Genomic DNA, 16182 nt, shown 5'->3' with positions numbered 1-16182 from the left:
TTCTGTGTTGAAAATAATTACAACCATTGAAAATGTCCCCCTTTAATTAAACAAAAATATAAATAAATGTTGACTTCCATACAGAAATAAACTGTATGAGCAGGGGCCAGTCTTAATTCATCTATTTGGAGCCAGAAGGGCATTAAGTTAATGCCCTTCTGGCTCCAAACAGACAAATCATCCCAAGAAGGGGCGAAAGTATTCTTAAGCATGCTTAACATGGCAGGTTTGAGAAAACTGGTATTAGACCCAATGAGGAGGAGGAGGACAAATTTGGAGTGTTGGTTGAAAACTTAGGGTGCTGTTAAGCGATTTTTAGTGACCGTGATTCTGTAGAATCATATTACAAAATGCATCTTTTTCAGCGTTTCATGTTTGCGTTTTTAAAACACGTTTATTTGAACGACTGACGAAAAATCAATTGAAATCACCTGACCGCAACCGTGTTTTAAACTAAACGTCTTTGAAATCCGTGTTTCTAAAGTGAAAAAGTGTCGCTTGAACGCACCCTGGGCTAATGTCTATTGGGGGTAGGAGTCAGGGGGGTCATCCTAACTGGGTCTATAGACAGACAGTTGATCAGGGGCAGGAAGAGGTATACCCTTGAGCTAATTAATGTCAATTTGCTTGCCCCTCTACTAGGTCAAGTTTGTCAGGTCACCATGTCATTCTTAGCTTTATAATCATTGATTTACGAGAAGAGGAAGAGGCAGAAAAAGATGTGTCAGACAATATGATAAGAACCAGGGTATAGATATGGTCTAGAGTCTACATATAAATGGCATGAATTCACAAAGGAGGTTACATTTAACCCATAGTTTAAATCTTCATTTACATAACCCATGGTTTAAAATTAGCGCAAAATAAGCGCGACACAGTCAGAGACAAGATACGCTTATTTAACACTAATTTTTAAACCATGGATTATGTTTAACCTCCTTTGTGAATTTGGACCGATGAGTCTAGCTTTTTTTTGGAGGGAGAAAAGGGGAAAGAGGAAATACATAAGAAAAGACTGTGGGTGTAATATGTGCACCCTCTCTACTCACCAAGCATTCGAACATAAAGAGCTGTCTTATCCGCACGGTCAAAAGATATCCCACCTCTCCGCTGAAACAAACAAAGAAAGAAAGAAAAACTTTATCAAACAAATGCTATGAAATTCATTAATTCCGCTCAAAACAAGAAAATATACCAATATCTTTAAATTCATAAACAATTTCTTTCTCAAGTGGTCAGTGATTTTCTTTGGTATTCACTTTAAAAATAATTATTGTTGATCAAGGAGAGTTAATGCATACAAATAGATCAATTGTTGCTATGTCAGGAAAGCCTTAAGCACAATTTTCAAGGTTGCCAAGTTCAACTGCAGAGAAATATTCAAGGAGGATATTAAGACATACATGGTGTATTTGTGGAAATATATTCAATCGAATGCCAATATAAATATTAGACTAGGCAATATCTCAGGTGTATCGTTGACTTGTTGTTTACAGTGGAGTGCAATATCTACATCCACTGTCAGAAAAGGTGCTAGAAGAAAAGAGCAAATTAAACTCAGCAGGCCTTACAACAAAAAGAATAATAATGACAGTCTCTACATCTCCTCCTCAACCATCCTTCAGAAATGATGTCACATTAAACAATAACTATTCAGGGCTTCCCCGAAACAAAAAGGTTAATATCATTACAGATAATGTCTCAATTAATTGAGCCACTTCCTTCCTGCCCCATAGCTGGTTGGCAATGTTTTACAAGGAATACCGTAATGGCGCCGGGGAAGGTTTTTGGAGTACGGAAGTTAACGGACGTCATAATAATCCTGCTGTGGTTTAAAGTCATGTCCAGTTTGTGCAAAGCACTTCTCTTACCACTATTACCACGATGTATTGCTTCCACAAAACCTAACTTACAAACTGTTTTATTGATCTGTTAAGTATGATGGCATACGTGTTGTAAAAAAGGACAAGCCATAATGATTGCCCTACCTAGCAACAACTAATGTATGCAATTTGCGTTCTGATTATTGAAATTCATTTATTTGTAAGAAGTGAATGAGATGATTTGTAATGTCAAGGCACTTAAAAAAGATTTGTGCATTTAATTGGATTACAGTACGACAAAGTTCTATTAATTTTTGCTTGTCCATTTGAACATTTGGTCCTGATGTCCTAGCGGGTAGGCAAACTGAAATGATAACGTATCATCTTATAAATCTACAGCAATCCTGCAATGAATCCAACCAGATTCGTGCAAAATCACCCACATCTGTTTCAAAACAAATATTATCATGCTCTTGATCTACTAAGAGATTTGGACTTAAAACACTTCAAAAACAGTTGTAAACATGTTTCAAAGTTGGCAAACCTTCAACTACGAGATAGCCAAACGGACACAGCGACAATTAATTGAACTTTACTTCTCCGAATGGTTCACCATACTTCGTAAAACAGAAAATCAAACAAAGCAAAGTTGGCGAGAGATGCTAGGAATCGGGAATGGAGGTGTGTCGTCTGTTGACTACGTCATCAAAAATTTGGAATTTGTTCAATAAATGACGATGTTTCAGATAATTCACCTTAGTTGAGTAGAACTTTGTGTATTAAGAGTTTGCAAAATGGGAAACAGTGTAGCATCCAAGCTATAAAAATGATTGATTGTTTTGTCAAATGGAATTATAATCATCCTAATTACATGATTCTAAATGTTCTTGCCCAGTACCACAGGACTGCCCATTTAAGTATTGAATGCCAAAAGTGTCAATATAGTTCAATAATTTTTCTGAAGACAAGTTGCAATCACATGCCTTCCTAGCAGTACAGTGACACCTGTATATAAAGACCACTCAAATGAGACAGATAAGGTGGTCTTTTACTAAAGCAGGTTTGACTGAACTCCATTATTCACCAATACATGGAGGCCTACGTGTCCAAGCATGATCAAGTCTCATTTAAAAAACTCAGCATTAATTGTGTTAACTCTCACTCTCTCTCTCTCTCTCTCTCTCGATCATTCTCTCTTTCTTTCTGTCTTTGTCCCTCTTTTTTCTCTTTCTCTCTCATTCCCTCTAGCTGTCTCTCTCCTCTTCTTTTTTGCTCGGAGGAAGTTACTTGTATCAGTATTTTTTAATATATATATCAGTTCGCTCTTCATGTGCGAATGCATTTATGATGTGACTCAGAATAATGTTCTTGTTATGATATACCCCCCTCTGGTGAGAGCTTGGCATGGTGTTGAATCATTCTTGCACAACATTAAAGGTAATACAAAGTTTTGGTATGGGGTCATGAATTTGGTTCAATTGAACATATTGGAAGCATATAAGATCCTATAATATTCAGTGATCGTTGTCGCGGTCGAAATCGACTCTAAAGTTATGAAATTGTAAATAATAAGCACTTCATGTTGAATAGCTCCCTCTCAAGGTCAAGATATTAATTAAGCTATAAAACAATGTCTATTGACTAAAATCGACCGATTAGCTATTCTCGTTCCGAAATTATATGCCACAACTACATACTCTGTGATTTTCATGGTCGCAGCTACCATTGTAGGACCTATTTGAAATTTATCAAAATTTAACACATTTCTGTCTCTCAACATACAAAATCACGTCTATACCTGTGTTTATATTGTATGTAACACCAAAGGAAAAGAAATTTCTATTTTATTCTGGACAATAAACTTGAATCTTGAACTGCTGGCACAAACAGATCCTCTATTAATTCATGAAAACAGCTAACGATGAATATCCTGTGCCAGTCAAGCAATCAAACAAATATCTTGGCTTCTATGTGACACTTTAGGATCTGCATCAATCAAAAGATTGCTTAAGAAATAACTTCCTATTGTGATGAAGCCAGCTTTCACTTCAATCTCTTCACAAGTGCGCAATAACATCTCCTGTTTTGTGTTTGTATTCCTTCAGAGCAGGGTAATAGCCTCACTTCAAATCACAATTGACTTTTTTTAGCTTATCATGATGCTGATATATGTATCTTTGAAAGAAAAACAGATTCACCCAGCATTTTCTGGAATTTTACTTACTGACAGCAACTCAAATATTTCTCAACTCACAAAAACAACATATATAATCTCTCTCTTCACATCAGCAAAATAATCTTTCATGATCGATAAACTTAAATACATTTTGCTTACTAACAAATTTGAAATAAAATGTGTTGTAAGAAAAAAATTGCAACACATGAAAGTGAAGCTAGGTTACACACATTGGAGCAACAACACATTAAAAACTAATCAAAATGGAATAGAGAGCATTGTTTTGGAGCAAGAGACACTTCCACAACGCTAAACATGTGGTGTAATTGAGGCAGAATAATGAGCCGGCAATGATATTCCGCTCTCTCTCTCTCTTTCGCTCTATCAAGGCTGTACTTTTCCCGGGAGGTTAAAAGTTTACGGATTACAGCGCTTTTAATGCCGACAGATCCGAGGATCTATTCTGCGGGGAGCGGGAAGATTATGACAAATAAACGAAGCTCGATCGGCAGCCAGCTCTCTGAATTCCCCGGCAAACTGATTAAACCCTTCAAATACAGCTTAAAGACTGTTTCATGTTCTGGCACTAAAAACAAATAACATTCTCTAACAATCAAACAATTTGAGATGAAAGCTCAAGAATACAGTTTGTAAAGAATACTCAAAGCTGAGAAATGATGAAAGAAAAACGAGGGATCTAAGCTGTTATGTCAGTAGCCTACGTATTAACGACATGTATGTAGTCCCACATGTGCATATGAATGTCATTGCCTTTCTGTGTCTGTGTGTTGTAATTTAGAAAAATGAAAATGTTTGCAGTTGGAAGCAACGCTTCAGACGTTCATTTGTGCCGGATTTGATTCACATTTACAACAGTAGGGTAAAACGATCGAGGGCAAGTTTTGTAGACATTGTATTATTTTATTGCTTTCCTCCATTCCTAGGCAAGTAATCACATTGTATTGTTGGATGTAACGCCATTGCTATTACATGTATGTTGTTATTATGTTTATTAATCTGTATAATTATGTACATTGTTTGTAACACACCTGTACCAGTGAACAACAAATTTCCATTTTGTATGGACAATAAATCAATTTAATTCAATTCATTGAGTCTGTGTAAAACTAAACAAGTTCTCCATTCTGAATCTCAACCCATAAACTAGCTGTCTGTTTTAGAGTCAAAAGGTCTCAAGTCTGCATTAATTGAATGATTTATACCCCTTCTAGGTTTGTGCAGACAACATAGATGTAGGTATGCCTTCATCTATACATACGTCGTATTCCTAAATTCTAGTAATAATAATAATAATGGTGGATTCTGATATAGCATCCATGTTTATCCTGCTGATGCCCCTGGCTGTCCTGCATTATTACCCCGGTCATAGCTTGGTGGCCACATTGGTAGTGCTCTGGCATATCAGGTACCCATTTACACCTGGGTGGAGAGTGGCAAATGTGCTTTAATGTCTTGCTAAAGGACGTTAATGCTGGAGGTTGGAATTGGAACCCTCAACCCTTGGATTCAGAGTCAAGTGAATGAACCACTATACCGTGTCATCTCAACCATTATTTGAAGGAAAGTAATATAAATTCTAGCTTCTAAGGACAATTATTCTTCTGGCGGTCAGGATAGTAGATTACATTTTCCCCCGAGGTAGCCGACATGACATGAATAACACTAGTCATGAATTCATAACATGAAGGGGAACTCCATGTGATATCAAGTGGTTCAGGATTTAATGAGAATTTCCTTGCTGGCCACCATCACAAGACGCGTCATGTACGCATGACGGAAATCATCTCCCTATTAATCTATAACCAGAAGTATTGAGATTTAATTACTGATTCATAGCAATAAAGTCACTTATTTATTTTGATTTATAAATGATTCTCTCATTCACACTTTCTATTTGCCCCTCACCCTCCCGGTGAATATGGGGCAACTTTTATTCGTCACTACTGTTTAGATTCAATTAATGATTCACAACATTATAAAGTCACTTATTTCTTTTTGGATTAGAGAAATTCTTTTACAATTTTCTGTCATTGCATACCCACCCCCCCCCCCCCCCGAATATTTAATATCTGTATATTCATTTTAGTTATCATTACCATTTAGATTTAATTACTGATTTATAGCAATACAGCAATTCGTTTCCTTATGAAACTATAATCATGTATCTTTTACACTTTCTGTTGTATACCCTGTCTGACTCATTCCCTCTCTTTCTCTCTATCTCTTTTACCCTCCTCATTTACTCTCTCCATCGACCCATCTGTCTCCTACTCATGCATTAAACAAATTTGCTGCGTAATTGCATTAAAAAAAATCAGTCATTTGAGCGGCTAGGATTAAGTCAGGGAGTTCACTAATGAGATAACTTCATTGGAACCTACTGAATGTTGTAGAGAATGTGAGAGCTAAATATGCATAGTATGAGAGAGAGAGAGAGAGAGAGAGAGAGAGAAAGAGAGAGAAAGAGAGAGAGAAAGAGAGAGAAAGAGAGAGAGAAAGAGAAAGAGAGAGAAAGAAAGAGAGAGAAAGAGAGAAAAAGAGAGAGAGAGAGAGAGAGAGAGTCTGGGAGTTAGCTAATGAGAGAGGACTTCATTAGCACATACTGAATGTTGTAGAGAATGTGAGAGCTAATATACGCATAGTATGAGAGAGAGAGAAAGAGAGAGAAAGAGAGAGAAAGGGAGAGAAAGAGAGAGAGAGAGAGAGAGAGAGAGAGAGAGAGAGAGAGAGAGAGGACGAGCGAGAGTCTGGGAGTTTGCTAATGAGAGAGGACTTCATTAGCACATACCGAATGTTGTCGAGAACGTGACAGCACATTATGATTTAAACGGGAGTGAGCATTGTGTATTATGAGCTTTGATTTTCATGCAGACAGTGGTTTACACGTTGAAGGTTGACTGTGGAGGAGGGGGATGGGTTGATTGACGAAGGGAACAAAATGAATTATCAAAAAGGGGGAAATGAAAAGACTTCAATGAAATGAAATTAGCACATGGAAAAATATATGGGGGGGGGGGGGGAAGAAGGTTAAAAAAAAACACAGTTACATTGTCTGTTGATAGCCAGAAAGGCAGTATTTCCTTATGATTTAACATACTTCTGACTGTCAGCGAAATACATAGAAGAAAGAACCGCTTGAAAAGAACATCTGATAGGATAGAAAGAGGTCATGATAAAGAATATCAAACAGAAAAAAGAAAGAGAAAAAGAAAGAGAAAGAGATCGAAAAGAGAGGGAAAAAAGAGGATAAAGAGAGCCGTAGAGTAGAATAAAGAAGACAAAAAACTTCAGGCGGAGGAAGAAGAAAAAAAAGGGATCCAATGCACTTCAGAAGTCTTCACACATCAGCTCTCAATTGCTCCTAATCGCCCAAGATTGAATTCGAGAAGTGCAACGACAGAGCCGAGCCCGGGACAGCCCCCCCCCCCAACGTTCGCCTGCACAACGTGAAATACAGAAGTCACGTTTGGCTTGCCCTCCACGTGATCCCAGCTGACAGACTCTGCGTAGTCCTCCATCGGTATGTATTACCCCCATCCAGGCTCTCACGGATCCCCCCAGCTTAAGTTGGAGAGATTAACTACGCTTTGACGCGGCTCAAACGACATTGGATGCGCAACTGCAACATGTCTCCCGTACCCCCTCTGCATTCTTGGAACCGCTAATGCCGGTTGGGATCCGCGACGTGAAACACTTGAAGCGCTTGTTAGATGATAGGGTTGGTTAATTGATATAAGATGATACACTAGTAGCACTTTCCACTACCCATCATTCTGCAGGTTGGTCGGTTGGCTTTGATTGCCCTCAAGATTCCTTTACATCTACCGCTACTTGACATTTAAGCTTCAATCCCACTTTACAGAAGACTTGACATCACCAATAAATCTTCCGCAAGAGGTTTGCTTCTTTAGAGCTAATCTAGAGTTCTGGTAGTAGAATGGTATTCTGTCAAAAACAAATGACTTAAATTGATTCTGAATTGCGTATCATCCAGTAGATGGATAATTTGGACCAGCATATTCAATAAAACTACTTTATGAAAAACTTGTTAATTATATGACATTCATTGCAAAGCATGGCATAGCTGCCTCATATAAACCAATATGAAACAGACAAGATCTGGTGTGATCTTGCACTTTTTAAAACTGTTCTTATTATTGTTCTTAAAAGGGTATCTTTTTTCATTTTCAGTTGGTCTATTGTGAGTCTTGACAGAGATTTAATCATTTAAACCAAACTGATCAACAATCCAACTGCTTTCACCTATGTGAAAATGTGAATTACGGTAAAACTTGTCATTCACCAAAGATGACTCCACAAGAGTGTCAGAGCATCATGAGTGGAAATATGAAGTCACGGCCACTTAGACTCCAAGGTCATGTATGTAGGCTCACCCCGCCCGGGTCATATTCTATTACTTTATCCACCCACTGCCTCCCCAAAGTATCTGTTCTTATCCCCATTGCTTGCCGACAGTATCGGTTCTTCAAGTCACGTCGGATTCAACATCCTGTGTCTTTGTACAATCAAATCTGTACGTGGTCATGGTGCTGAGGTCTTGTTGATAAGTCATGAGCTTGTGGACCATAAGGTACCGGGTTTAAATCCCTGCCATAGCGTTAATGTCCTCAGGCAAGAGATAAATATTTGCCACACTCTACCCAGGCGAAATAAATGGGCTTGTTACAAAGAAATTCCTTGAATGCTTCACGACCTTATGCTGGGGTGGTAATCATAAGCTCATTATTTAGAAGCACATCAAGAAAATTATTTTTACACACTTTGAAAGTCATATGAGTTATTCAAGAATTCATTATTATCTTTATTACATATAAAGACCATTAAAAAGGAAATAGAAGAGCATGCAGGCTGACTTTAAAAGACTATTCAATGAGTAACATTTGAGGAAAACAAAGGTCTGTTCTAATAATTGTATAAACGGTCTTTCTATGCAGCTTATCAATAAAGCAGGTACAGGTATTAACACGCTTTGGCTTCAAAAAACTGACAAATTAAAAAAAAATTCACTTACCTTACTACGAACTTGTACACACTTCAGCTGAATAAAACTGCCAAAAAAAACCCTCACTTACACAACTACGAACTTGTCATTCCTACAGACATTCTGTACATAACACCTTTGCAAATTTCATGGACATTGTTCTTAAGTTTTATGCCTGTATCGTATCTCATCAACATCTAATTTAGTCTGTTTTTCAGCCACAAGAGCCATTAGGTCAGATCAAAGCATTATTTATGTATGTCATTTACCAGCCCCATTGTTATTAAAGTAATAATGTAATCATGAAATTGTCAAGGGAAAAGACAAGGAAGAAGAGAGGCACATTCGTCTCACCTGCACATGTACTGAAGCAGACATGTGTGTGTGGCACATGCCTAAATTTACAACTGCCTCAAAGTCCATTTCGTACATTAACATTAAGTGAATTTACCCTGAGTTAAAAAAACACTGACTAGTCCTAACCCTAACCATAAACCTAGTCTGAAACCCACTTGCAATCGTGAAGCGTTCCAAATTTTTCTGATGCATCAATATAATGGCAGCAATATCAACTACATCGCATAGAAACCTTGCAAGAACCATCATTCCTGCGATTGAAAGCTTCGCAATTGAATCAGCAGCCACAAAATAAGATCAGTCTAATCTATTTAAGCTTTACCTCTTATACAAACAATAATTCTTACCTAACCCTGGTTAATAAAACTTGACTATCACTTTACGAGTCACACAAGGTTTGTGTGCACATGTGGCCTCTTTAATATACTCTGCTTCAATACTATTTTGGTATGATAACAATTTGTAGGTTTTCTTTTCAGTTAAGAATTAAAATCAATATAAAAAGGCAAACCTGATTGTTTTTCACATATGAAATATAAAAAGTTTTGGCTATTTTCTCTACATTTTTATAGTATTTCCTGAAACTTAAACTACTCTTCTTATGTTCTTATGGAGAAAAAAATGAAAAAAATGAAAAAAGACAACAAATATATTTTTAGGATAATGGTTTGGGACAAAAGATAGATGAAAACATATTTGGGGGGCTGTATTCACTATTCTTCGGTTAGTTTGAGACTATTCTTTTTTTTTTATTAGGGAAACGATATACCAGTATGTGGCACAAATGTTTGACCATATCCTCCTTGCTTTGACACTATAGATTGATGTTACAACAATTACTACAAGACACTAATGATAGAAATCAGCTATCCATACTACATCAAAGTACTGTCTCTTGCATTCAATTTCATATGTGCCTTCTTTAATTCTCCATATTTTTTTTTTCACTTAAAAATTGGAAGATGACAGAAGAAAGATCAAAAGGCTACTAGAGAAAGTGAAAAGGTTCTGATCACTGTACGGCATTTAAGCTCTCTATCGAAATACATTTGTTTTCTGCTCCTAGCAACATTTCACACAAGCCCGATTGATTCTCAACGGATTTCCTTCATTTATCAACAAGTAAGATAAGATCTTATGCAGTTGGATATTAACAGAGCATATAGACTTTACACACAGCTGCTGAACATTCTAAGCGCAAGAAGGACTTACCTCCAGGAGGAGATTCAAGATCCTCTCGTGCATGAACTTGTCATACATTTTGGTCTTCTGTCCTTTCCCGAAGCCAGCGAGAGCGCACCAGTTATTAGAACTCAAATAGTTGAGGCTGTTCATACCCGACGTATAGCGCCCAGAATCGGGCGATCCAAAGCGTGGATTGGTAATGGCTGTCATAAGTTTTTTTGTTAAATTTTCGATGTTGCCTTAAGTTATGTTGCACAGGTAGTAAAGCAGCTTTTGTGCTTGTTGTAACTTGGCATTCTTTTTAGATAGAAGTGAATCTGCAGAACGTTTTCAGTTGTATCTGAATTCCTTAAGTTCCAATGATGTCTTGAATCTTGAAAATGTTTGAATAAGAATCTTATATGCAAGAAAATCCAGTTTCTGATGATGACAGAGATTCATCAAGAATTGCTAAGTTCACCAATGACAGACATTTTAGTACAGATCTTCGTTGTAAATGTAGTTCAATTTCAAGCTCCACAAAGTTCATCAGTACTATTCAATGCAGCATTTTTAAAAACAAGGAGCAGCAAAAGAGGCAATAAAGAGTTGTCTTTCCAAGAGAAGATCTTTGTTTCTGCAAGCCCTCCGTCCGTCCGTCCGTCTGCCAAGCGGCAGAGCAACCCCAAAGAGAGTTCTTGGAGAGCTTGCTGGTGTACGGAGTTTGCCTGGCAGCTAGCACCCGACAACTGAGCAAGCAAGCACAACAGACTATCAGCTATGCAGCCAGCAACGGAGAGAAAGTGATAGCCGGCGCTTTACTCAGCGACGAGTCGTTTCAATCGTCACTGTTAGCCTAGAGATGATTGTCAGGAGGGAGGGGGGAAGGGGGTCTGGCACGAAGTTACGGGGGAAGGGGGACAGGGGGAAGCTAGCTAGTGTACAGGAACTGTAAGCTCTGGCAAGGTTGTTTATTTTGCAGGGGGATACAGGAACGGAGGGGAAACAAAAGGGAAGTTGAGTTGTAGCTTGAGTCAGCCTACTGTCATGGGTTCTCTCCTACACACGATGACCTCACAAAGAGAAATCCTGGCCAAATGGGACTAAAATCCCCAAAATGACAGGTCAGTCAACGAATTCCCAGCGGTAGTCTCCAAACTACAAAGCAACAAAGCTTTTTGATGCAAGTCTCATAAACAGTGAACTATTTAAGTATCAAATCTAATAGCTTGCACAGCTACATAAATGTATATGTTAAAAAAATATTGATTTTACTATTTTTTGACCAAAAAAGGGAGGAGGGGGTCGCTGTCTGTCCTAGACAGATTGTGTCCAAGTCAACAAAATCGCAACGATATGTGACAATCACGGGACATGCCTCACGTACAGCAATATAATTGTGCATATCCTCTCTCCTGGCTCTGCAGAACTTCAGCTTTCACATATATCTGCTTGCACTAGCTGCCTCTTCTCCCTCACACAGCGATACACGTACAGGGAGCAAGACTGGCCTTGATGTATCGGCTTCGATTCCTCACCGTTTCTTATCAAGTTCCTTGCATAGATCAAGAAGCCTCAAACAAATCAACTTGCATATGTTCAGTGATCCATTATTCAGACATGGAGAGAATCAGAATCATTATATACTTGGATCTGTACAGTGAAACCTGTATATAAAGACCGCCCAAGGGAGACAAGAACAGTGGTCTTTCTAGGCAGGTTCTTTTAGTACATACTTCATTGAGAAACACTACTCAATAGGAACGAAAACGTGAAGTTCATACACAGGTGGTCTTTCTATATACAGGTTGTCACTAAAGCAGGATCTCACTTTATTAGCAAATACAGTTTCTTCAATGTGTTATCCACAGGTAACTACAATGCACACAATCAAATGAAATCACATCCTAACAAATCAGCCGTCTATAGTGAATAGTCCGTGGTCTTCACAAAAGAAAATACTTAATTTTTTCGCTAAGGCTACCATAAGGTAACAACCGAAAATGTTAGATTTCAAAGAAAATATCAAATCATAACAGATGTAGTCAGCGATGGATGCAAAGAAATTAATACCAATGACGAGACGGAAACGACGACACTCCCCCGCTGAGTCCAGTACGAAACAGTTAATCCACATCCACCTTCGCTATCGCTAATGACGTAAGCTTAAAGGCCGAACAGGTAGGCTGCTAATGAGCTCCTAAACAACAACATCACTAGTTATCACGTGGCTATACAACCAGATGAGCATACTCTCCTTGAAGTCGTTAGCGAACAAACTTAGTGTTAAGGCCTCTTGATTTCTCTATCTCCCTCTCTCTCTCTTCTGCTCTTTCACCGATCACGTTTCAAAGTCACATTTCCACACTCACGTTGACTGAAAGCACGTTGCGTGGAAGCTCATTACAGAGAGATGAAAGAGATGAGAACATCATCAAATTAATTCTTTGTCTCAACTGCCTACTCAGAACAAAAGAGGGTTACGTCAACTGCTACTTAACAGTGCAACTGCGCAGATCAACTACCTGTGTTAACAATTTCCACCACTATTAGCCAGTATCAGCGATTTCTCGTTTCATTAGCACATGACACACGTCATTGACCCGATTGATAATCCATTAAAGTGCGTCAGAGCTCGGAAGATAACGCTGTTTGCTATGGCTTGGACTGTATGCCTTGAAGATAGAGCCTATAGAAGGATAGCAGTCAAAGGTCTCCATCTTCACAGAGTCTTATCAAGTAATCCATTAACAAAACCCCGCAAGAAAAACATGCAATTTCATGAACTTCGTTCTACGAATGTGGAATTCTGGAGGGGAGGGAAGAGGAAATTAATAGCCATTTCTAGTTATTGAAAACAGGGTGAAATCCAAATATGAAGTTTCTAGACAATGAGTTGGCTTAGGTTTGATTTAACCCATGTGTATTGATTCTGTTACATTAACTGCGTTCAGTATCATTACTGGTAAAATGTCACAGTGATAAGCAAACAGGTTTCATTCTCTTTCAAACGAAAAAAGTTTGAAAAAAACTGAACAAAATGATGCTCCAACTAACCCTCCGATTTGAGAAGGTTTTGAAAATCCTAGGGAAACCCTCTACCATGGCTACATGATCTCAATCCAAGGACAGAACTAGCTCAGCAATAAAAATTCATTCACAATCACTGGTCAATTAAGACAGATCTAAAAAAGAATACCCCTCATGTCTTACCCCTTATGCGATCTGAAACTCTTAAAACATCTATTTGCACGAACCAGCATTCGTCCATGTTATACGATACCTCGTTTGGAAATTACTGGGAGAAACTTCTTAATGATGCAATCAACAACAACATTCCTGTAACCTTGTATAGTGAAGGGAGACATACAGCCTGGCTATTTCTAAGAAATAGCTGCTAGAACAAAAGAAACAGATTAACATGATATATACATTCCTGTATTTCATTGCTCAAAGGAAAGTTACGATCGTTCACATATTTTAATGTAACCCTTTGTATACTTTAGGTTTCATAGGCCATTGTAAATTTTGTAATGGCACAGATTTCTAAGAAAGATCTTGTTACTATATTTTTGTGTTTTCCTTTTGATTTTTTGTTCATGAATGAATGTGGAAAGTAGATTTCAAAGAACAATTTCTTGGAATATCTTCATATGCATAATTAATTAGATGATAATATAATATTCTTCTTGTTGCTGTTATTACACCCGATTGGTAATAATAGGAGTCATGTCCAGATGGCCTCCTGTCCTGTGGCCATCCAGGTGAAACCTCACAGATCACAGGCCTTGTTCAGATCTTGATGGTCATGCACTGCTAAAGGGATGATTGCTCAGGGTCACGTAGCGTATCCCTCAAGTAATGCGTAGTCTGAGTGACATTACTGAGTCAACGCATCAATCGCTCAAGGTCCTCATGTGGGATAGACCGGAAGTTGGACCATGGGCCTTATAGTAGGTCCATGGTTGGAGGCAGATCAGTGAATAGCCAAGTAGTGGCTATATTTTATTGTTGGAAGGGGGGGGGGGGGGGTGGGGTAGGTATAGTCTTTTCCAAGAGTGAAAATTAAGCATTTGTTGAATTGACTGCAGAGCAATTCTCTTGCTGAAGCATGTGCTGTACAGCCGATTCTGTAGAATGCTGATTCAAATGTGTGACCTCTATGGCCTACATTTACAGTTTTACACAAATGTTTTTATGGGCAATATGCTGGTACCAGCATATGGTTATAGTCATTGGCATAACACAAACAACAACAGGGATATAATAAATAATTCACAATTATATTGAATTCAAAACATGCATAATAAATTGAAAAAATATACAAATTAAGTTCAGACAATACAAACCTAAGCCTATACATTTAACAATCTTCATAATGATTGGTAGTATTTGTTTGCTTTTGTTTGAGGGGAGGGGGGGGGGGGGTTCTGGTGAAATTCTCAGTTTTTATGTTTGCATGATCTCAATATTCATTTTTTGATTCAGAAAAAATTTTTGTTAAAATTTGTCTCAATCAGTTTTTTTCTTTTCCTCTTTCCACGTTAATATTACAGTCAACATGTATAGGGAGACTACTATTATTCTACACAGGGCACATACATTTTTCCATTAAATTGTCTTTCTCATTCAAACATGTATTGCTTTTATAGAGCCCACCTGCTAGATATAAAGACTGCATATCGGATCTCCCTGCAGATGGCTTTCTTTATGTGATTTCAATGAGGGGGCTATTTATTATTCAATGTCATTTCCTCACTATACAAGCCTCCTGTTTGATTGTAATTTCCATGTTCGACAGCTAGGTCTCCTTTGATAAATGTAATGCTTCCTGGGAGAAATTTCAATTATTTAAACATATTTGTGGCTTATACACCCAGTAAATAAGATCGATTGATTGAACTGTAATCCTGTTTTACTTTCATTTCCACAAAAAATAAGTATTAATCAAAATCATATTCACTCTTCGCATTATTTACCATAGTCACGTCTAATGTATCTACAGGTGTAGGTATTTATAGATCTCCTGTACATCTGTATGATGGTATAAGCACAAACATCTCATCACTGAAAAGATAATACTTATTTTAAGAGTATGAATGGAAAAATAGATGTAAACATGACATCAAAACAGCGTTGAAGATACTACTGACATTTTTCGTCTTGCACTCATCACACTCATCAGGGTAAATTGCAAGAATGAACAGAAGGGCTCTGATTAGCTGCCAGACTTAACAGAGTGTTTCTTTTAAACATTACTGCAGAAATTCATCAAAAAGAAAAAAGTTCTACAATAAAATGTGACCGAGTATCAGTTAACCGCTGCTGAATCCAGGGATATATTTATCACCTAAACCACATCCACATGATTCGCAAATGAAATCCAATTAAGTAATAAAAGTCTTTTCCTCTAATTAAGATGTTATAGAAGAGGAGGGGAGGGGAGGGGAGGGGAGGGGAGGGGAAGGGGTAGTGGAGGGGAAGGGGTAGGGGAGGGGTAGGGGAGGGCTACAGGAGGTATAGAAATGGAGAAAATTGCCAATGCTCATCAACATTTGAAAGCCCAGATGCCCCATTTCGGGCAATTTTCTTTCAGAGACTCATTTATTTCAAATGGTTATGCTTACTCATGCGTGAAT

The 16182-nt window shown here is 37.9% G+C and overlaps 1 protein-coding gene across 3 annotated transcripts in view; it reads right to left on the bottom strand.

The window, feature by feature from the left end:
* The window catches only part of LOC100888624, a 79056-nt gene that overhangs the window by 43432 nt on the left and 19442 nt on the right, over positions 1-16182 (bottom strand). For 2 of the 3 annotated variants that reach the window (XM_030982679.1, XM_030982680.1), the window contains exon 3: positions 1050-1110. In XM_030982679.1, coding sequence (XP_030838539.1) covers positions 1050-1110 — 61 coding nt within the window. Of the gene's footprint in view, positions 1-1049; positions 1111-10591; positions 11117-16182 lie in introns of those variants that run through there. The other variant, XM_030982678.1, reaches the window with a different exon arrangement.

The sequence above is a fragment of the Strongylocentrotus purpuratus genome, unplaced genomic scaffold (assembly GCF_000002235.5).
Source record: "Strongylocentrotus purpuratus isolate Spur 01 unplaced genomic scaffold, Spur_5.0 spur5_scaffold_13, whole genome shotgun sequence".
NCBI classification, from domain to species: Eukaryota; Metazoa; Echinodermata; class Echinoidea; order Camarodonta; family Strongylocentrotidae; genus Strongylocentrotus; species Strongylocentrotus purpuratus.
The sequence above is the reverse complement of the archived record's forward strand: the minus strand, read 5'-3'. Positions and strand labels throughout refer to the sequence as shown.